The sequence below is a fragment of the Dendrobates tinctorius genome, unplaced genomic scaffold, assembly GCF_039654945.1.
Source record: "Dendrobates tinctorius isolate UK_male_01 unplaced genomic scaffold, ASM3965494v1 ptg000159l, whole genome shotgun sequence".
NCBI lineage: Eukaryota > Metazoa > Chordata > Amphibia > Anura > Dendrobatidae > Dendrobates > Dendrobates tinctorius.
In genome coordinates, this window is record NW_027361826.1 from 14,409,350 (window position 1) to 14,433,355 (window position 24,006).

Below are 24,006 nucleotides of genomic sequence, written 5' to 3' on the forward strand. Positions count from 1 at the left end.
GTCCCTTCCTGTGCCCTTCGGGGAGCACGAACAGCGTGTCCATCTGACGAAAGGGTGCCGTCCTCGACACGTACCTCTGGAGGGCTCTTACCAGGTCTAACTTGTGAAGAGCCTTTTCCACATGATGCACCGGTGCTGGACAAAATGAAGGCAAGACAACATCTTCATTAATGTGAAAAAAGGACATGACTTTCGGCAGAAAAGGAGGGGCTGGTCTGAGCACCACCTTATCCTTATGGAAAGTGAGGAACGGGGCTTGGCAGGATAGGGCCGCCAGTTCTGAAACCCACCTGATAGAAGTGATGGCCACTAGGAACACCACTTTCCAGGAAAGGCACCTCAAGGAGATATCCTGAGGCGGTTCAAATGGAGCTTCCTGCAGAACACTTAGGACCAGGTTAAGGTCCCAAGCGTCCATAAGCGCCTTATAGGGAGGTACCAAGTGGGAGACTCCCTGGATGAAAGTCTTCACCTGCAGATTGGTAGCAATTCTGCGCTGGAACAGGACGGATAAGGCCGATATTGGTCTCCTGAGGGAACTTAGGGCTAAGCCCGAGTCTAGGCCCGACTGGAGAAAGGCCAAGATGTTGGGGATTGAGAATCTCAGCGGAGAAACACTGTGGCTTCGACACCAAGCAAAGAACAACTTCCAGGTGTGGTGGTAAATTCGTGCTGAAGCAGGCTTCCGGGCGCTAATCATTGTAGCGACCACCTTGTTCCCAAACCCTGCCTGGGTTAGAATCCATGATTCAACGGCCATGCCGTCAAACACAGGGCCCCTGAGTTCAGGTGGCAAATCGGCCCTTGAGAAAGTAGATCTGGGCGCTCTGGCAGGCGCCAAGGAACGTCGGCGAGCAGCTGCATTAGATCTGCGTACCACGCTCGACGGGGCAAGTCTGGGGCCAGCAGAATCGCCGGAACCCCTTCCGTCTTGATCTTCTTGATGACCCTCGGGAGTAGTGGCAGTGGGGGAAATAGATATGGGAGGCGAAACTGGTTCCATGGCACCAACGTGTCCACAGCGATTGCCTGCGGGTCCCTGGCTCGAGCAACGTATGTGGGCACCTTGGCGTTCACTCTGGACGCCATCAGGTCCACATCCAGGGTTCCCCGCAGCTGACAAATCTGCTGAAAAACTTCGAGATGTAGAGACCACTCTCCGGATGCAAGACCCTGCCGGCTGAGAAAGTCTGCCGCCCAATTTTCCACGCCCGGGTTGTGGACAGCCGAAATCACCGAGTGGTTTGCTTCGGCCCACTGAAGAACTGCCCCACCTCGCGCATGGTTGCTCTGCTGCGGGTGCCCCCTTGATGATTTATGTAAGCCACCGCCGTGGCGTTGTCCGATTGAATCCGGAATGGGCGACCTGCTAGAAAGAGATGAAACTTCTGCAGAGCCAGCCGAATTGCTCGCATCTCCAATAAGTTGATTGGGAGGCGTGTCTCCTGTGGCGACCACCGTTCCTGGATTGTATGGTGGTGAAACACCGCTCCCCAACCGAGGAGACTGGCGTCGGTTGTCATTACCAGCCAATGATCTGGGGGGAAAGGTTCCCCCTGGGCCAGAGAGGAACTGGTTATCCACCATCCGAGCGACTGCCTGACTTGAGAGGACAGTCTGCACCGCCGATCGAGCGTGAAAGGATTCTTGTCCCAGGCTGACAAGAGGGTGCGCTGCAGGGAGCGAAGATGGAACTGGGCGAATGGTATCGCTTCCATTGCTGCCACCATTTTCCTTAGAATCCTCATCCCGGATCCGATGGTATGAGGGACTGGCTGGCGAAGTGTCGAGACTCCTTGCCGGAGAGCTAGCGCCTTTCCCTGAGGGAGAATTACCAACCCACGGCAAGTGTCGAAGATCATTCCTAGGAAGGAGATCCTCTGAGCTGGCACAAGGGATGACTTCACATTGACCAACCATCCTAAGCGGGCAAGAGTATCTAGCGTGATGTTGACATTCTCCTCGCATGCTCGTATTGATGGGCCCTTGACCAAGAGGTCGTCCAGATAAGGCAAAACGACTATGCCTCGAGAATGCAGTATGGCCATGACAACTGCCATAACCTTTGAGAACACTCTGGGAGCCGTGGCACAAACTGAAAATGTTGATCGCTGATGGCGAAGCGTAGAAACCTCTGATGAGGAGGAAAAATGGGAATATGCAGATATGCGTCCTGGATGTCTATTGAGGCCAAGTATTCTCCCTGCTCCATGGCCGATATGACTGAACGGAGAGACTCCATCCGGAAATGTCTGATCCTGATGAATTTGTTCAGAAGCTTCAGGTCCAAAACAGGCCTGACAGACCCGTCCTTTTTGGGAACCGCAAAAAGGTTGGAATAGAATCCCTGAGCCCTTTCGTGTTCCGGCACTGGAACAATGACTCCGTTGTGCTAGAGCGATTTGATGGCTCCCAATAGAGCCCTTGCCTGGGAATCCACCCTGGGAAGCCGGGAGAGAAAAAACCGTCTTGGAGGGTATCTGACAAATTCTATTTTGTAACCTGAGGCCACCAATTCCTTTACCCATGCGTCATAAGCGACACTGACCTAGACGCGGTGAAACCAGAGTAGGCGGCCGCCCACCTTGCTGGTGTCGTCTGGTAAAGGCCTCAAGTCATTTGGCCGACGATCTTTGGGATCAGGATCCCCTCGATCTGGGCTGCTGAGTTCGCATTCTCCCCAGTGGGTTGGCTCGATACGAGACCTGCCGCTCCCTATCCTGGCTGGGGCGGCCTGAGGCGGCAGAATTGGCCGCTGTAGTCCATCCGGGGTTGCGAAAGGCCCGAAAACGTGCCTGGAACAGGTGACGAAAAAACGTTTTGACCTTTTGTTGAGGGAGAAACCCGCTCTTCCCTCCTGTGGAGTCGGCGATAAGTTGATCCAACTTCTCCCCAAATAGGAGGCCGCACTGATAAAGTTTGATAAAGCAGGGAAGCCAAGGACTTCTTAGAAGTAGAATCGGCTCGCCATGTCCTTAACCATAGGACTCTTCTGATGGAAGTTGCATTAGCGGCAGCAAGTGCCGAGCAATTGGCCGCATCCGAAGACGCATTGAGTACATAGTCTCCGGCCATCACCATCTGACCTGCGACCTCCGAAATCTCTGCAGGTAGATCCTGCTCCTGCGCGACCTTGTTTAATGCTTCTGACCATGATATCATAGCCTTGGCTACCCAAGTTGCTGCGAACGAGGGAGCGAGTGCTGACCCTGACGCCTCATATACTGAGCGAGCCAAGCTCTCTAAAATGCGATCCGTGGGATCCTTAATCGAGGAAACACTAGGGATGGATAGCAGGGTCTCAGTGGCTAGGCGATCCACCATCGGGGATTCCATCCATTTTTTACGGAGGTCCGGCGCAAACGGATACCTTGTTTCGAGTGCCTTTTGACCCGAGAAATGCCTGTCTGGACGTTCTCTGTGCCGCTACACTATGTCCTCAAACTCCGGGTGAGAAGAAAAAATTCTGTGCGGGCGCTTCATCCGCTTAAATGCCACTTTATGCCCCGCAGTCGCTGCGGGATCATCCTAAATCCCCAGGGTCTGACTGACGGCTTCTATGAGGCTGTCCACTGTTTCACGTGACCCTGGAGTGTCCAGGTCAAGGGGCTCGTCTGAGTCGCAATCTGAGGTCTGCTCGCTATCAACCACAGGTGACGGGGAGCGAGAAGTAGAGCCTATGGATGCCAAGGCACCGGATGGACCGTGCGAAACCGTGTGGATTCGTTTCCTCCGGGTCTGCCTGGAGTGAGAGCGGCCCCTGCAGGCCAGAGGCTCTTGTGAGGTGGAGGTTCCCTCTAAGGCCGGCGAGCTATTGTCCCTTCCCCTATCTGGGGCTTGAAGTGACTCTATTGCTCTCGTAAGCAACACCATGGACTGTGACAGTGATAGGGCCCACTTCGGGGGATTCGACACATTGGTCACAGTCGCAGGGGAGGGCTCCTGGGCGCGTTCGGATTCGCAGGCTTTGCATAATCGCTTGCTCTGCGCCCGCGGAAACGCAGCCCGACAAGAGATGCATGCAGCGTAAAAGAACGTGTGCGTCTTTGCTTTTTTGGACATGCTGTATCTGCTGCTGGGGAGGGGGGAGGAGGTAGCGCCTCAGTTCCCCTATAGGGTGGCCTCTCGGGCAGTACTTACCCCAGTCTAGCGCCTCCCCGTGCGCCACCAGCTGTGGGAATGAGTCACAAGCATGTAAAACTGCTCTAGGGGCGCTACTAACCGGCACGGCGCCGCCTGACGGATCCAGCCACTCTAGCCTTGAATGGCCAGTGACTTCCGCCGGCTAGAGGGTCCAGCCCTGGGATCTTTGCAGGAGCCCTCCCAGACCCTCTTCTCACCGATAATCCTCTTCAGCCTGAGCGCAGGTATGTGAGGGGGCCTCGATAAAAAATAGGACGGTGCAGGCACCCTAGCTAAATCTAACCCCTTCAGGGGGTGAGGAGAGGGACCGTCCGCCACCTTGCAGCACCGCAGTCTAAGCATTGGTGGAGCAGTGGTGGCTGCACAGACTAGTCTTGTGCCTCTGTACAGCCCATGGTTTCAATACCTAGGGGTGGACAGGGCTAAGTCCGGCATTGTGTCCCACGACGCGGGAGAGGATACATAGAGGGACACTCGCACGTGCTCGCCCGTTGTTGGCTTGGGAAAATCGGACCCTTTCAAAAGGATCCATTGCCCCTGTCTCATCTTCATGGGAAAAAGACGAAAAAAGTCTGGAGAAAAACCAGACGTGTGCATCCATGGACACGAAGCAAAAAACTGATTTCCGCCCGCAATAGGGGCGAGGGTGTATACGGCGGAGGACGAGCTAACCTCTTTTTTTCACTTAGTGTCAGCCTCCTAGCGGCAGAAGCATACACCCACAGTATCTGTGTCCCCCAATGAGGCGAAGGAGAAATGAGCTGGTCCAGTTTCTCTCCAAATAGATGACCAGTTTGAGAAGGCAGAGAAGTCAACGATCTATTGGAGGTGGAATCTGCCCGCCAGTCGTGGAGCCATAGGGCCCTTCTAATGGAGACTGCATTTGCGGCTGCCAGTGCAGCGCAATTGGCGGCATCTAAAGAAGCGTCCACTACAAAGTCTCCTGCGTGGACTATCTGCCTGGCGACGCTGACTGCCTCCGGAGGAAGATTGCTATCTTGGATGGCAGTAACTAACACCTCTGCCCAAGCGGCCATAGCTTTAGCCACCCAAGTCACCGCGAAAGATGGAAAAAGTGCCGCTCCCGAAGCTTCAAAGACTGAGCAAGCAAGGTAGTCTATTTGACGATCAGAGGGGTTTTTGACTGAAGAACCTTCAGAAATGGATAGGAACGTTTTGGAAGCAAGACGCGATATAGGAGGATCCACAGAAGGGTATTTAGCCTCAATATGCTTTTGACCTGAGAACCATTTATGTGGCCGGTCCGTATGTCTCTGGACAATGCCCTTAAACTCTGGATGGCTGGCAAATATCCTGCGCACATGTTTAGTCTTTTTAAAAGAAACAACGTGTTCCGGAGCAGGAGTATTCTCATCCAACTTCAGCATTCTATTGACTGACTCTATAAGAGAATCAAGTGATTCTTGGTCATTTGGAGGATTCTGGGGTACAGACGTGTCAGACTCGTATTCAGAGTCGTGCTCGCTGCAAACATTAGGAGAGTGAGAGCGAGAGCCAGAGCTTGCAGGTGCCGAAGCGCAGGGGTGACTGGGGGACAGGTCATGGGTCCGCTTTCTAGATACCTGACCATCCCTGGAACAAGTACGCCCCCAGCTGGTGGACGGTTCCCGGCCGTCGCCAGAGCCCTCCTCGGTCGGCGAAGGCGCGTTCTGACTTAAAGAGGATTCCCGGAGGGAGTCTATAGCCTTGGTCAGTGACTCCACAGACCGTGACAGGGACACGGCCCACTCAGGGAGACTAAATACAGGGGGCCCGGTGGCAGCGGATGGAGTTTGGGCACAGGCCGGGTCGCAATCCGTGCATAACGGATTAGTTTGGGCACTGGGCAAAGCAGTCTTGCAAGTGGAACAAGAGGTAAAAAACGCAGTATGTTTCTTGGTAGCCCTTTTTTTTTAATCAGATAAATTTTTATTAAGGAAAACAATTATAACACATATGACATCAAGCTATTGTTCACATATATTCATATATTTTTATGAACAAAACTCCCCCCCCCCTTCGAGACCCCCTCAGTGTCTTCCTCATTGCCCATCCGATATTCTTTCCCCAATCCATATACAATTGTATAGTATGAACATCATCTAAAACATAATGCATCCTCCCCTCAGATCTAATACCATTCTATCCATGGCTGCCATATCTTTTGAAATACGTCGAGTTTATTTCTCTTAGTATAAATACTTTTTTCCAATAAAATTATATGATCCGCTTGCGTAAGAAAGTCTCGTCTAGTCGGAGGATCTTCTCTGATGCAGAACCGAGCTATCAATTTCCTTGCTATGAATAGCAATCGCCAGTTTGACCCTAGATACCGCTGCCAATTCTTCCACATAACCTAATATACAGACCAAAGGGTCTCTGGGAATTACACACCTATATATCAATTCAATCCGATTCAATACTACTGTCCAGAAGGTAGACAATCTAGGTCACTGCCACAGCATGTGTAACATGTCTGCCCGTTCCTGCGAACATTGTGGACACTCGGAATCAGACCTCAAACCCATCTTGAACAGTTTATCGGGAGTTCTGTAAGCTCTATGAATCAAGTATAATTGAGACATCCTCCCAGGTTCGCTCATAGAGATCTTAAGCACATATTCTAAAATAGATTCCCATCTATCATCATTTATCACTCCCAATTCAGCTTCCCATTTCACTCTAGACTTGATGGGATGTTTGACTAGAAAGGTGAATAATAAATCTCTATACACTTCTGAAATTGTCCCCCTTGTCCCGCTGTTCTCCAAAATGGAAGCCAGAGTGATATCAATCTGGATCTCAATAAGTTTTCTCCGACATTGCGACTGATATGCATGCTAAATTCTTTTATAATGATATAAATTTAAATGTGATAACTGGAATTCTGTTTGTAACTCCACGAATGACTTAAGTCTCCCTTGACCCATTAGCTGACCCATCCTTCTAATTCCTGCCTCTCTCCAGGGCCCAAATCCTTCCATTTGCTTAAATTTATATTATCCCATATAAGAGAATATTTGGTAAGGCCTGTGACACCCCTAATCTGTTTAACTTTTTCCCATACTTAATGAATTAGGAGAACAGTAGGAAACCGAGAGCCCAGTTTTAAAAATTGACCCCCTTCCAAACTCTCACCCAGAGGCCATTTTCCAATCAAATATCTCAAACTACAGTCATGGCCAAAAGTTTTGAGAATGACACAAATATTATATTTTCACATGATCTGCTGCCCTCTGGTTTTTATGTGTGTTCGTCAGATGTTTTTATCACATACAGAAATATAATTGCAATCATATTATGAGTAACAAAAGGTTATATTGACAGTTAGAATGAGTTAATGCAGCAAGTCAATATTTGCAGTGTTGACCCTTCTTCTTCAGGACCTCAGCAATTCTCCCTGGCATGCTCTCAATCAACTTCTGGATCAAATCCTGACTGATAGCAGTCCATTCTTGCAAAATCAATGCTTTTATTTTGCCTGAATTTGAAGGTTTTTGTTTGTCCACCCGTCTCTTGATGATTGACCACAAGTTCTCAATGGGATCAAGATCTGGCGAGTTTCCAGGCCATGGTCCCAAAATCTCTATGTTTTGTTCCCTGAGCCATTTAGTTATCACCTTTGCTTTATGGCAAGGTGCTCCATCATGTTGAAAAAGGCATTGTTGATCGCCAAACTGCTCTTGGACGGTTGGGAGAAGTTGCTCTTGGAGGACATTCTGGTACCATTCTTTATTCATGGCTGTGTTTTTAGGCAAGACTGAGAGAGAGCCCATTCCCTTGGCTGAGAAGCAACCCCACACATGAATGGTTTCAGGATGCTTGACAGTTGGCATGAGACAAGACTGGTGGTAGCGCTCACCTGGTCTTCTCCGAATAAGCCGTTTTCCAGATGTCCCAAACAATCGAAAAGGGGATTCATCAGAGAAAATGACTTTACCCCAGTCCTCAGCAGTCCACTCCCTGTACCTCTTGCAGAATATCAGTCTGTCCATGATGTTTTTTTTTGGAGAGAAGTGGCTTCTTTGCTGACCTCCTTGAGACCAGGCCTTGCTCCAAGAGTCTCCGCCTCATAGTGCATGCAGATGCACTCACACCTGCCTGCTGCCATTCCTGAGCAAGCTCTGCACTGCTGGTAGCCAGATCCCGCAGCTGAGACACTTTTAAGAGACGATCCTGGCGCTTGCTGGTCTTTCTTGGGCGCCCTGGAGCCTTTTTGGCAACAAGGGAACCTCTCTCCTTGAAGTTCTTGATGATGCGATAGATTGTTGACTGAGGTGCAATCTTTCTAGCTGCGATACTCTTCCCTGTTAGGCCATTTTTGTGCAGTGCAATGATGACTGCACGTGTTTCTTTAGAGATAACCATGGTTAACAGAAGAGAAACAATGATGCCAAGCACCAGCCTCCTTTTAAAGTGTCCAGTGGTGTCATTCTTACTTAATCATGACAGATTGATCTCCAGCCCTGTCCTCATCAACACCCACACCTGTGTTAATGGAGCAATCACTGAAATGATGTTAGCTGGTCCTTTTAAGGCAGGGCTGCAATGATGTTGAAATGTGTTTTGGGGGATAAAGTTAATTTTCTAGGCAAATATTGACTTTGCAAGTAATTGCTGTTAAGCTGATCACTCTTTATAACATTCTGGAGTATATGCAAATTGCCATTAGAAAAAATGAAGCAGTAGACTTTGTAAAAATATTTGTGTCATTCTCAAAACTTTTGGCCATGACTGTAATGGGCGATTGTCCCTTTCCCGTCTCCTCCCCCCATCCTCCAATATGCTGGCATTGTGCTGATAAAAAATATACCCAGGGGTTAGGGAGTGCTAAGCCTCCTTCCTCCTTTGGCCTCTGCAAAGTTTCTTGCAGTCTTCATTGGCCCCTATCTCCTCCCTCTCATGTCCTGATTCTGCACTGAAGCATTACAATGAAACACTTCAAAGTGCCCTGGATGAATTTGAACCCACTATAAATAGAACACCACAACGCAGACAGCGACAACCCTGGCACACGGTGCAAACACGTTTCCTGCAGCGGTGCTCCAGGTGCGCCGAACGTCTGTGGAGAAAATCCAATCTACACGAAGATTTCATCCATTTTAAGTTTATGCTTAGAACATACAACACTGCCCTTCACCTCTCCAAACAAACCTATTTCAACACCCTCATCACCTCACTGTCAAATAACCCGAAACGTCTCTTTGACACTTTTCATTCTCTACTCAATACAAGAGTACAGGCCCCAACCACGGAGCTCAGAGCTGACGATCTGGCCAATTACTTCAAAGAAACAATTGACCAGATTCGACAGGAAATTATCTCCCAATCACCTCATACCATGCACTGTCCTCCCTCCCCCACTGCATCTAGCTCACTCTCTGATTTTGAACCAGTCACAGAAGAAGAAGTAAGCAGGCTCCTTGCATCTTCTCGCCCAACTACTTGCACCAGTGACCCATTTCCGTCACATCTCCTCCAGTCCCTTTCCCCTGCTGTCACCCCTCACCTAACTAAAATATTTAACCTCTCTCTCTCTCTCTCTTCTGGTATTTTTCCCTCCTCATTTAAGCATGCCATCATACATCCACTACTTAAAAAACCATCCCTCGACCAAAACTGTGCCGCTAACTATAGACCTGTCTCTAATCTTCCCTTCATCTCTAAACTCCTGGAAAGCCTGGTCCACTCCCGTCTTATCCGCTATCTCTCAGAAAACTCTGTTCTCGACCATCTCCAATCCGGTTTCCGCTCTTTACACTCCACTGAAACTGCCCTCACTAAAGTCTCTAATGATCTACTAACAGCTAAATCAAATGGTCATTACTCCATGCTAATTCTCTTGGATCTCTCTGCAGCATTCGACACTGTGGATCATCAGCTCCTCCTCACTATGCTCCGCTCCATTGGCCTCAAGGACACCATTCTCTCCTGGTTCTCCTCCTATCTCTCTGACCGCTCCTTTACTGTATCTTTTGCCGGTTCCTCCTCCTCTCACCTTCCCCTTACTGTTGGGGTCCCCCAAGGATCGGTTTTAGGCCCCCTCCTCTTCTCCTTGTACACTGCCCCTATTGGTCAAACAATCAGTAGATTTGGGTTCCAGTACCATCTCTATGCTGATGACACCCAATTATACGCTTCTTCTCCTGACATCACGCCAGCCTTTCTAGAAAACACCGGCGATTGTCTAAACGCTGTGTCTAATATCATGTCCTCACTATATCTGAAACTGAACCTGTCAAAAACTGAACTCCTGGTGTTTCCTCCCTCTACTAATGTACCTATACCCGACATTGCTATTTCTGTGGGTGGCTCCACTATTACTCCCCAGCAACAGGCCCGCTGTCTTGGGGTCATACTTGATTCCGAGCTTTCCTTTGCCCCCCACATTCGATCACTGGCTCGCTCTTGTCATCTGCACCTCAAAAACATTTCTAGAATTCGACCTTTTCTTACTTTTGACTCTGCAAAAACTCTTACTGTTTCTCTTATTCATTCTCGTGTCGACTATTGTAACTCTCTTCTAATCGGTCTCCCTCTTACCAAACTCTCCCCTCTCCAATCTGTCTTGAATGCTGCAGCCAGGATCATATTCCTCACCAATCGTTACACCGATGCCTCTACCTTGTGCCAGTCATTACACTGGCTACCCATCCACTCCAGAATTCAGTATAAACTTATTACCCTCACCCACAAAGCCCTCCATGGCTCAGCACCACCCTACATCTCCTCCCTTGTTTCAGTATACCACCCTACCCGCGCCCTCCGTTCTGCTGATGACCTGAGGTTAGTATCCTCAATAGTCAGAACCTCCCACTCCCGTCTCCAAGACTTTACACGTGCCGCGCCAATTCTTTGGAATGCACTTCCCAGGTCAATACGATTAGTCCCCAATCCCCACAATTTTAAGCGTGCCCTGAAAACACATTTATTCAGACTGACCTATTGCCTCAACACATTAACCTAATCTATCCCTGTGTGGCACAGCCAAAAGTTTTACCATAACCAGATTTCCCGCATCATGTTCCCACATGCTTTATGCATCCATTAGCCCTCTGCATCTGTACTGTTACACACTTAACATTATGGCTGGTCCATACAATCAGGGCAACTGTTACCACCCACCTTTCGTGTCTACCTCTTTCCTCATAGACTGTAAGCTTGCGAGCAGGGCCCTCATTCCTCTTGGTATTTGTTATAATCTACTGTATGTGATTATTGTTATGCTGTAATGTCTATTGTCTGTACAAATCCCCTCTGAAATGTAAAGTGCTGCGGAATATGTCGGCGCTATAGAAATAAAAATTATTATTATGATTATTATTGTTTAAACCTTGCCCCCCCCATATTAGTTCGCCAAACAGCGATTTCATTTTGCGGAACCTACTCTGCGGGATCCAAATTGGAGAATTATGCAGTACATATAACAGCTGTGGCATCACAATCATCTTTAAACGGTTCACCCTTCCAATTACAGAAAGATGTAATTTATTCCACGCCGAAATTTTGGTACGTATTTTTTTGTAACAGAGGGCTTAAATTAAGTTCTTCAAACCTCGTCAGAGGAAGGGCGATTTGTATCCCCAAATATTTAAATTTCGAAACTACCTTCAATTTTGCTGACATTTCCACCTCCCCTGAACCACTATCAACCTCATCAATGGGCATAATGCACGATTTGTCCCAATTGATTTTGAGTCCAGAAAATTCCCCGAATTCCTCACCGCGTTATCCAGATTCTCCAGAGTCCTCCAAAAATAACAAAATATCGTCGGCATACAAAGACACCCTCTCCTCCTTCACTCCATAGACAAATCCTTTTATCTCTCGTGCATCCCTTATTTTAGCGGCCAGGGGCTCCACGGCTAAGGCAAACAGCAAAGGAGACAACGGGCACCCCTGCCTCATACCCCTATGTAATGAGAAACTATCAGATAATTTATTTACTCTAATTTTTGCCGTTGGAGAGGAGTATCAGGGCTGTGGAGTCGGTAAGCCAAACCTGCGACTCCGACTCCTCAATTTCCCTTACACCGACTCCGACTCCGACTCCACGACTCCGACTCCCACACATATTGCTTATATTTAAGTGAAAAATTTATTGTAGTACAATGTGAACCTCAGACATTTAATCATTTTTATGATCCAATAATCAAGATATTTAGATAGAACAGAATATATATTGGTGTGCTACCCGGTTTTCATTCTTTTTGGTACAGATACGATTTGGATAGACAGATATGGATAAATGGATAGATAGAGCAGATTTCTAATCTGCTTTTGCTATTGAAAACATTATCTATGAGCTCAAAAACCTTTCAGGTGATGCAATTTTTTAAAAAGATGATCAGCTTTTGCAGCTGAAAAACGTATCCTCAAAAAACACAGGAAAAATGCTGTGTGTGAATGTAGCCTTAGATCAGGAATATAACAGCCATTTATAGGACATTTCATAACTTTCCCAAACTCCTATGAAAAAATATTCAGCACATCCTGCATTGAATTACTGTACCCAATTTATTATATATTTTAGGAGTCGGAGTCGGTTCATTTTATACCGACTCCAACTCCACCAAAATGAGCACCGACTCCGACTCCACGACTCCAACTCCACAGCCCTGAGGAGTATAGCAACCCCACCCAAGATATAAACTTAGGCCCGAACCCAAGGCCCAACAGAATCGAACACATACTTCCATTCTACACAATCAAAGGCCTTATGGGCATCCAAAGAAACTACTACTCTCTTTCCAGCATTTTCAGCTGGAATTTGGATATTTAAATATAGCCTCCTTAAATTGATTGCTGTAGATTTATTGGGCATAAATCCAGATTGATCTGGGTGGATTACTTTATCAATCACACTGGTCAGTCTGTTGGCAAAGGCCTTCGCCAAAATCTTTATATCCGCCGTAAGGAGTGAGATTGGTCTGTAGGACTCCGGATTCAATGGATCCTTCTCAGCTTTAGGAATGACCACAACAATGGCCTCTCTCATAGATGTAGGCAACATTCCCCTCTCCAATGACTCATTAAATACCTTCTCCAATTTAGTTATTACTTCATTAAAAATTTTATACACCTCTGCCGGAATGCCATCCTCCCCCGGGGCCTTACTACCCGCCATGTCCGCCAGTGCCACCCTCAACTCCTCCGCTGCAAGCGGCCTATCCAACCATTCTCTGTCTTCATCCCCTAGTCTAGGAAGCTTAATCGCACTCATATACCTGTCCATCTCCTCTTGACCTTTATGTATCTTTGAGGAGTATAGCTCACTGTAAAATTGTTTAAATACATCCAAAATTTGATCCCCCTGTGTAACCACATTACCTTCCTTAGTTTTAATTGCATACACATGTGAGGATTCCCGTTGAGCCAAAGCTACCACTGAGAGCAGGTGCCCCACTTTTTCACCCTCAGCATAGAATGCCTCTTTCTGAAATGCCTGCAGTCTCTCTGCCTTACGGATGTGAAGTTTATTAACTTCCGACTGGGCCACTCTCATGCGGGTCTGCGTAGCTTTTGAACACTGCGCACCCAATGCCTCCTCCGCTGCCCTCAATTCCTCTATCACTGCTTTGTCTAGATTTTGAGACCTAGTCGTATATCGAGATACTTGTCTGAATAAAATCCCTCTCAAAAACGCCTTCATAGTATCCCAGACTATATGACCCTCTGCACTACCTTCATTTATCCTAAAGAATTCTCCCAATTCCTCTCCTATCTTTCCCATATCCAACAACCGTAACCAAAAGGGGTGAATTTTCCATCCCATAACTGCCAACCTCCCCCGTTCTCCCAATTGTAGAGATACCACCAGTGGACAATGATCCGATAGGACTCTGGGCAAATATTCCACTTCCTGTACCAAGTTATCCATCCCCTCATTTCCCAAAGCCACATCAATGCGAGACAAGGAACCATACGTCGCCGAGTAGCACGAGTAAGTGTAGTTTTCCATATTTCGAACTCTCCACAAGTCTATCCATCCAATTTCCCTCATGTAGTTTCCAAAAGGTGTCACATTCCCTTCCTCTCTGTTCCCTGTATGTTTACCCTTATCCCAATGATCATTTGCAATATTATTCACATCGCCTATTACAAGCAACGGGACCCCAGTACATTTCCCCGAAATGTCCAAAATTTCCTGTATCTTTTTCCCAGAAAACGGTGGAGGGATATACAAAGACACAATGCATAATAATCTATTCAATATCTTACATACAATAAACACGTATTTCCCATCCTTGTCTATTATAACCTCCACTTCTTCATATGGAGTAGAAGTGTGAATTAAAACCGACACTCCCCTAGCATAGGCTGAGTATGTCGAGTGATAAGCCTTCCTCACCCATCTTTTTTGTAACATAGCTACTTTATCTTCTACCAGGTGTGTTTCTGGAAGGCAAATCACTGAGGGCCTCAGCTTCAGCAAATATTGTAAAATTGCAGCCCGCTTTGAGACGTTAGCGAGACCCCTAACGTTCCAGCTTAGAATTTTAATTCTACCCCCCATGATATGTTACAATACCAAACATGACTCGTTATACCTGAGGGGGGGCAAATACCTCGAAAAAGCTGTCTGTGGATGGATACCATGTTTTGGCATAGGTGGTTTCCTTCATTGGAGACTGCCCTTCCCGTGGTTGTTCCTTCCCGGTGAAAGACCTGGCTAGTCATTGCTTGCGTTGAGAAACATGTGATGGTGTCTCCGCGGCTTCTGTTTTGCATGCTTTTGCATATTTCCCATAAGGGATGGGGGCAGTGCTCTAGAATCACTGCGTTGAGAAACACGTGATGGTGTCTCCGCAGTGTTGGATGTTGATCTCCATGAGGTCAATCATCGTCATTTTTCATAGTCTTCTACTAGGCATTGCTCCTACTAGCCAGTTTCCTACTCCACACTGATGAGGGGCAAATACCCCGAAACAGCTGTCTGTGGATGGATACCATGTTTTGGCATAGGTGGTTTCCTTCATTGGAGACTGCCCTTCCCGTGGTTGTTCCTTCCCGGTGAAAGACCTGGCTAGTCATTGCTAGTGATAAAGATAGGGGACGCAGAACGCATGCAGCGTCATGCGCCGGTAGGCGGAGCTACTGGAGGAGGCGCGGCAGGGGGCGGGGCTTAGCGGCGGCCGTGCGCAGGGCGTCGCTGCGCCCTGACACGCAAATGTGAAACTAGCCTAACAATACAAGCTCTATACTCCAACTACTCTCCCGTCCACATTTATCAAACTGCAATAACCGTTGCGCCGCCGAACACAACCCACATATACCAACATAGCATTACGTCATCTCGGAGATGACCATTAACTTATCAAATTCAAACTGAATAACAGTCACTGCTTCAACATCACTCAGAGTATGCTTCAACGGGACCGTCCCACTCTGATATTTTTAATGTTAGAGTCAAGTCAGTGTGTCACCTCCTCTGGATTTTGAAAAAAGTGCACCCGATCCAAGGCTACGACTCTCAGCTTAGCTGGCTAAATCATTGAATAGCACAAATCCATGTCCCGTAGTCGTCCTTTAACTTCTCCAAACGTCATCCGGAGCTTTTGGACTGCTGCAGAATCATCTGTATATATGGAGATGCGATTGCCGTCTATGGTTAGTTCCGCACAGTTCCTGGCTTTCCTCAGCAGAGTATCCCGATAATTCAAAACTTTAGTCAAGATGACTCTTGGGGCTGATCCTGGGGGCAGGGGTCTAGTGGGCACACGATGTGCCCTTTCAACGGAAAACATTTTAGTGAGACCATCCCCTCCTACAGTATTTTTCAGCCATGACTCAATGTACTCAGAGGGGTTATTTCCTTCCGCTTTTTCTGGCACCCCCACAATCCTCAGGTTGCTCCTGCGGGAGCGGTTCTCAAGATCATCGGTTTTAAATTCCAGTTCAGCTATACGCTGCACATACTTTTTTTCCCTTTTCAACAGTTCATTAACCTGGTCTTCAGCGCTTCCCAGCCGTTCTTCCACCACCTCCACTCTCTGTTCAACTTTGCGCACTGCAGCATTAATCGCAACCATCTCTCCCTTTAAATCATCCACACGACTGTTCAGAGCCGCAAGGGCAGACTTGTTGTACATTACCACAGAGAATATATCTTTGAGAGTCGGCTCTGCTATATCTAATGTGTCCGGCTGTTCAAGCTGGCCAGCACGTGCAGCCACATCAGGGGATCTCTGCTCCTCCCCACCGCTCCGTGGCTGGCCCCCTTCTTCCTGCTGTTTCCCAGGGACATGTGTTTCAGGTCTCTCACCTTCAGCCGCTGACCGCTCATTAGCAGCCTCCTCTGACCTGGCAAAGCGCTCCAGCCGAGCGATCACCTCCATCTCTCTTTGATATGCGCCGCGTTCGCCCTTGCCGCCTCCTCTGCAGTCTCGGCGCCATCTTGGGCCTGAGAGCTTCCCGACACTGCCGGCTCCTTCTGTCTCCTGCGCGTCATCTTCTTGCGAGACTCCTCTCCACCAGACCGCACTCCGCTCACTGCTGCTCCCCGAGTCTCTGCACACTCCTTAGAGTGATTTCAGCCTTCGGCGGCGCCTCAGGTACCAATATTAAGGGAGATTGTGGCAGGAGAGCTCCACCGCACATCTTCTCACATCGCGCGCTAGGCCACGCCCCCTCTTGGTAGCCCTTTTAGCTTCCTTAGATTTAGACATAGTGCCCCCAAGGGGTTACAGGCAGAGCCTGGGCTGCAGATGAAGGGAATGTGCAGAGAAGGGGTTAATGTCACTGCTGTGGCACAGTGCAGCTTACCCGGGTCCTGGTCCCGATATTCCCAGGGGGTCTCTCCGATATTCCCAGGGGACTCTCGGCAGTGCTTGCTGCTCCTTTTAGCGTTATTCACGCAGTAGTAAGGCAAAGAAGTATGGCCACCGAGATTAGGAAGGCGCCTCTCGTTCAGAACGTGAAGCGCCAGTAACGTGGGCGGTACCCACTCGCGGTAGGCGGATCTGTGGGACTACGGCCTCGCATGGCCAGAAGCTGGGGCCTCAATTTATGACGGCCGCCGGCGATGCACTCCGGCTGAAGAGAGTCACGGCCGGACACAGCGCAAACGTTGCTGGACGCCGGTTTAGCTCTCCCCCCTGCCCCCCAGGGACCAGGACCCACTGCCCGTGGCGTCGGCATGACGATGCCGTGACAAGCCGTCCCAGATCAGCCCCTGTCATACTCACAGGGCGAGGGCAGCATAGCAGAGCTGCGCTGTCCTTAAAGGTACCTTACTTAATCTATCCCCCTTTACAGAAGGGGATGGAGAGGCTGTTGCTTGCATCCGTGGGATGGTAGAGATCACCTCGCTCATCCAACTTCAGAATCTTATTGTGCAGGATGAGTCAGGGGGAGGAAATATGAAGGTAAACCCCCATTTGCCTCTGCTGCCGTTGGGAGGCCGGGACCAGCAGGAACCATCGCCCTAAATGAGCCTCGGCATGACCCCTTCGTCGCAGGAGAGGGTACGGGGAGGTATACTCCGCGTTCTCGCCTGTTGATGTTTCGGGGGAGATCGGACCCCATAAAAAAAGGTCCGTCGCCCCCTTCACTCCGTTAACTAAAAAATAAAAATTTACAGAAAAAAACGAAGATTGAAAATAAAAATGGTGGGGTCTGAAGCCAGACCCAAGTGCCTCCTACAGACAACACTAAGCAAGAACTGGGGAAATCTCAGCCAGCGAGAGGGTGTATACTGCAGAGGAGGAGTTAATTTTTCTGTGTTCACTTACTGTCATCCTAGTGGCAAGCAGCATAACACCCATGGCCCTGTGTCCCCAAATGAGACGTAGGAGAAATGTCATTTTTAGGGTTTTTACATCACTGCAAAGGTGCTGAAAGGTCAGTATTTGTTATTTTTATTTTATAAGATGGACTATTTCATATAAAAAAAATGTTATCCAAGTAGTGGACAACCCCTCTAACCCTCTGAATAATAGTAAACCTTTAGGGTGTGTGGTACAGCAAAGGGTGTTTTACTGGACGGGAGATACATTTCTCCCAGCAGGTTAATGTTTGGCCGGGATTTTCCCTAAAGACGAGGACCTGCGATGAGGTCATGGTCACGTGATCAGCTCATGTGATGTCTACCTCACCTGTGGGTGGGGTTATGGGCTATGTAATGGAGGTTGGTATTTGGCACATGGTGAGTGTGTGTGTGGAAGATACAGGGAACTTGGCTGGAGTTAGCCTGAATCTGTTTGTTGGACTGCACATGCTGCAGAGCTATAGCAGCAAGACTCCAAACAAACCCTGGGAATGGCACCTGGCGGATGTCGCTGACCTGGCAGCCGCTTAGTTAAGCCCGTCCCATGCAAGGGTGAGTCTGGGACCAGTGGTTCTCCAAGCTGGAGTTTATTTGTGTTTTTCCGTCACTTTCTGTTAACCTGCTGTCTTAAAGTGACATTAAACCACTGAAGTTGGACTCTAAGCCTGTGTATTGCCTTCATTACTGCGTCCCTGCCATTGCCTAGCAGAGCAAATCCCTACAGGTGGCTTAGGTTAAGCTCTTACCATGTCATCTTTATCGGTTAATGAGACCAGATTACAAAATCCTATGGGCTTACTGTATGAGCTGCAGCGAGAATTCACAAAAAGTTACCTGCACCGTGCTCATCTTCCACACGCAAAGCAAAACCCAAGAAACATTGAATTCTGCAATCCACGGGACATCTTACCTGTCCTCGCGTAGCATAACTGGCAGCCTTGTTTGAAGTCATAGGTTTGTGCTAGGGGGTTTGGCAATAAGGGTGGCAGCGCAGCACTCTTATTCAGTCCGGGTTCCGTCTTATGCCCAAACAAGTGGTTTACAGAGTTCACAATAGGCTGGAACAGAAGCAGATCATTTCCAATTAGAAATTCAATACAAAAAGCATCTACATCGTGACACTTGTCTAAACATCTTGTATGGGGCAACTAAAATATCTGAAGGGCAGAAAATGTACATATAAGCAAAGTAACAGCATCTCGGCACAAGAACAGGGTCTAAAATAGAAAAAAGGATTCTGGGACAGGCTACAGCTTTATAATGCATGAAGGGAATTGTTTGTTTTTTTCTCTCCATTTTTTAATTGGTATTTCTAGATCATGAGCCTACAACCCTCCACAGCGGCTCTTGCAGAAAAAAGGCGAGATCTCGCCCTTTCCACAAACCCGGCGCCGCTGTGTACTATACAAAGCTGTAATCAAATGGCAATTGCAGTCGTGAAGTTACCTCTCAGTAACAGCTTAAGGAAATGTGAAGCAGTGGGTTAGTGGAAACAGCGAGATCTTGCTTTTTCACAGCGAGAGTAGCTGTGAAGGATTGTAGGATTTCTGCTCTACATGCCGGGATCCCACAACCCGGAAATTCAGGCCCAACTTTAAGTCCAGTCCCTTCGGGTGAGGGCATTAAAGGCGGTTTTGTTATTAAATTATATTTAGGCAGATCACTATTCTTGGGCTGCCCAGTGCTTTATTAAATAAAAAGGACAGCCCCAGACAGGTAATAAGTACTTCAACTCCAAACCTACATTTTGCAGCAGGTTGCTAATTGGGATTGGGTGAGCACAGGTCACACCATCTCCTATTGGGCAGCGAGGTGCAGAGACCACCCAACTACCAGACACATATTATAACTTCTCAGGTCAGGAAGGGGACAAAGTCTTCTACTTCACCAGCTCTGGGGTGAGGTAAAAGACTTGTTAGAAAGCTCAGTACAATGTTTCTGCCCGTTTTTCCCCTTTGCAGCTGACCCCATCTTCACAGAGGTAAGCAGACACCTCACTGTGCTGGAAGTCTGTCTTGTCTTGAGCAAGACGGAATTGAACGTTTTTTTTCAGAGTAAATAAATTCAGGATGAAAGGGAAGAAGTGGCTCATAAGTGGAGAAAGAAGTAGCCTTTTCTGATAAGATATATTACAAGGTTTCTTATATTCACCTGTCCTACTGATTTATGCAAAGATTGTTGAAAAAAAACTTCTATTTTAAGGAGTTTTACACTGGACTAGTAAACAAATGTTTAATTAGACCTACCTTTTGCTTCTGGGTTGTTTTGACTAATACAGACTCTGCACGCTTGGTATCTACAAATACAAACCACATTTTTCCCATTGTTGTGTCAAATATTTAAAAGCTACAATTGATGCCATAATGGATGTGAGGTGTTACCATTCACAAATGTGTCCAGACTGTCCAGTGTCTCTCGCATAGTCTCAAAGCTATCCAGTGCATCTAAAGAAGGAGCAAATGAAGGTTTCAGCGGTAATACTGGAGGCTTCCGAGGATCTAGTAAACCAAATGAGGCTGGGGGTAGAGGGGATGGTGCAGGTAAGCCTGTTGTACCCAGGCTGGAGAGAAGTGGATTTCCAGTGGGAAATACTGGTATCAGCTGGGGAACTTTCTGGGAAGCCTGAAACAAAAAAAACAAAAACAAGAAAGCAATGCATAAGATTGTAGGCGTCTACCAAGAATACTATTGTCTTCTTATTTATTGCCATACCATCTCAAAGTCCAAGAAAGAGTCCAGCTCATCCCCAATAACATCACAGTCCAAGTCATTCACATTGTTGGTTACAGGAGCCACTGACGGAGCACATGCCGCCGTTTCCAAGCTATCGTTTTCATAGGTGATGCCCAAACTAGACGAAAATACTTTTGAATTAGGTAGATCTGGAACAGAACAGGGACAAATATCAAAATACATAACCTTACAGAAATGTAACGACAAATGGGGAAATGCAATATTTCACAATGATGAATCAATAATTTGATCATAATGGCAAAGAATCTTAAAAACTTGGACCAGGAGTATCACAACTGGATGGATTTGAAAAAGGTTTGTCTGGACCCCTCACCTTGGTATGAGGTGGGGAAAGGCAATGAGAACGTTGTGTCTGCACACACCTTGTGGGATGTGAGCACCTGCCCTCTCCGGAGTGAGCAGAACTGGAAAAACCTGTCACATAAGGAACTATTGAAAAGTGCTGCCACTTTCCAGATGTCCTCCAGAAATGTACATTTGCTGCCCTAAAAACAGTTTGATCTTAAACGGACCCTGTCAGCAGATGCACGTTTCCCGTCCGTGGTCAGCATGGATCAGGCACTGCCTGTATTATTTCAGCCATGAATCTGTGACTCAGAAACATAAAATAAACTTTAAGAGCCACCGGTGACTGAGACCGCGCTGTAGACGAGTCGGACAGTCGGGTCCCCAGCGGATTCTCCCCGCCCGCAGCCAGTGACTAACAGGTCTCTGCTTATACACGCATGCAGGCAGAGACCTGTCAACAGCAGCAGTCAGGGAAAAGCCACCGGGGACCACCAAGACTGGTGATACTCAAACTCCAGTGTTCATGGCCCCCCACAGGTCATGTTTATAGGATTTCCTTAGTATTGCACAGGTGATGGAATAATTATTAAGACATCAGACATTGACACAGGATCTATCACTTGTGAGATACTAAGATAATCCTGAAAGCATGTTGTGTTGGGTGTCTGCGAGGACGAGGTTTGGAAAACACTGACCTAGACAAAAGGCATCAGAAAAGCACATTACAATATAAAGTGATTCAGACATTGGTTGATTTCCATGTATTTCTATTGGATTGCTATTATGATACACTGCAATGTTTCCTATGGCAGTGTACTGTCAACATTCTCCTATGAAGACCTGCCAGTCACAGAGTGCAGTAGGAGTGCCAAGATGGTGTGCTCCTGGCTGCCATTGCAACCCATCCTCACACCATGATGACTCTGGGAAGAGACTGATGGTGCGACAGATGGAGCCAACCCCCCAGCATCTAACAGCTTAGATGCCTTGGTCACTATTGATAATGGCTCCTAATAGGTAGACTACAAGCCCATGTCACACACATATCCTTGAGACTTAACTGCTGCACATGTATTGGAAAAATCCAGAAGTAGCTAAGTTAATTCTAATATGCAATAGACACCCGAGAAAGACAAAGACCTTTACCCAGCATCACCCTTTAAGAACTACTTTGGGTTTCATCGTGCTTATATTCACAATATCCAAACTGTTACAAGGTAGCAGTTTAAATATCTTCATTTTCATGGCTATTGGTGAATTGTGAACAAGGACATAGAACTCACCTGAATAAATGTCATCTACAGATCCCATAACGCTGGAAATCTAAAAAAAAAAAAAATATAAAATAATAATAAGTGAATAAAAAAGACATAGAATCAACCCAAACTGCAAGAGGATCTAGCCACTAAAGACCCCACGGTCAGAATTGCCCATCAGAGGACCTTCCAATGGGCACCACTTGGCTTGCATCTCTGAGATATGACATCCAGCTGCAGATCCAACATACTGTTTATCATCCCTATCACTAACGGTCCACAATGGGGCACACAATCTAATTTCAAAAAAGAAATTAACCTACTTATTTTTCGAATCTTGGAGCAAACATATGGAAACTAGGAGAAACAGTCCATGAAGATGTTCACCTTGGCTGGATATGACCCAGGATGTCAAGAGATGCATCACTACAAACCATGGAGCCGATGCTATTACTGTACGTCTGAACATTATCTCAGTACTAGGCACAATTTACATTTAAACTGCTGCGGATTTCAGCCAATAAGAAGCTAAATACAGAAAGGAAAGAAAAGAAAAAAAAAGTCAAGTTAAAGTCAAGGAGTTACCTTACAGTTGGCAGATGCAGAGACTCCATTAGCCAGCAAGCCAAACTTCTCCAGCTCCTGCTAAAGACAGGTAAAACATTAAAGAAACAGAATATATACTAGTAAAGCATGTATACCTTTTTGACGATATACCAAAAATAGGGATTTTTGTGTACTCACCGTAAAAACCTTTTATCCGAGCCAATCATTGGGGGACACAGAGACAGTGGGTGTTATGCTGCTGGCCAGTAGGAGGACACTAAGTAAACCAGAAAAAAGTTAGCTCCTCCCTTGCAGTGTACACCCTCTCACTGGCTAAGATTTCTCCAGTTCGGTGAAAAGCAGGAGCATAAACAGTCAACAATAACCATAACTATGTCAAAACCTAAGAATGCTACAGTGAGCCAATAGGCTAAACAGGGTGGGTGCTGTGTCCCCCAATGATTGGCTTGGAGAAAAGGATTTTACGGTGAGTACACAAAAATCCCTATGTCTCCTATGCCTCATTGGGGGACAGAGACAGTGGGACATCCTAAAGCAGTCCCTGGGTGGGGAGTATACATCCGCTAATACCCCATGTACCGCTGAGTCAACACTGAGGTACTGCCGATTGCAGGCTGTGTCTACCGAGAGCTGCATCCGCAGAGGCCTGAGAATGAATTAGGCAATGTTTGTAAAGGTATGCAGGCTGGACCAAGTCGCAGCCTTGCGGACAGGCCTGAGAATGAATTTGGTAATGTTTTGTAAAAGTATGCAGACTGGACCAAGTCGCAGCCTTGCAGACCTGTTCTGCCGAATGGCCCAAGAGGTGCCCACTGACCGCGTAGAGTGCGCCTTAATCCCCGCTGGGACAGGCGCATTCCTGACACGGAAAATTCTATCTTGTATCCGGAGGACACCAGCTCGCTGACCCACTTGTCGTGGACGACCGCGAGTCAGGTGTGGCTGAAGGAAAGTAGGTGACCGCCAATTTTGTCAGTGCCTGCCGGATACCGCAACAAGTCATTGGGTAGATCGATGAGATCTGGCTCCTCTAGATCCAGAAGTTCTAGGCCTGTGTTTCCAAGAGCGGTTAGGTCTGTATGAGACCTGGGAGCGTCTGTCTCCGCGCGGGGACCGACCTGATCCGGAAGAGAAGGTAGAGGAGGACCAACTGGAATTGTTGTGAAAAGATTGAAAACACGTCGGCTGTTGGTTGTGGTCCAGTTTCTCTCCAAAAAGACGACCCGTTTG

General features: G+C 47.5%; 1 protein-coding gene across 4 annotated transcripts in view; it reads right to left on the minus strand.

The window, feature by feature from the left end:
* Positions 1-24,006, minus strand: part of ZC3H7B (zinc finger CCCH-type containing 7B) — a 107,345-nt gene that overhangs the window by 68,638 nt on the left and 14,701 nt on the right. For 2 of the 4 annotated variants that reach the window (XM_073549557.1, XM_073549560.1), the window contains exons 7-12: positions 22,795-22,854; positions 22,237-22,276; positions 20,624-20,793; positions 20,293-20,533; positions 20,158-20,207; positions 18,822-18,969 (exon numbers count right to left, since the gene is read on the minus strand). In XM_073549557.1, coding sequence (XP_073405658.1) covers positions 18,822-18,969; positions 20,158-20,207; positions 20,293-20,533; positions 20,624-20,793; positions 22,237-22,276; positions 22,795-22,854 — 709 coding nt within the window. The remainder of the gene's footprint in view (positions 1-18,821; positions 18,970-20,157; positions 20,208-20,292; positions 20,534-20,623; positions 20,794-22,236; positions 22,277-22,794; positions 22,855-24,006) is intronic. The other 2 variants (XM_073549559.1, XM_073549558.1) reach the window with 2 other exon arrangements.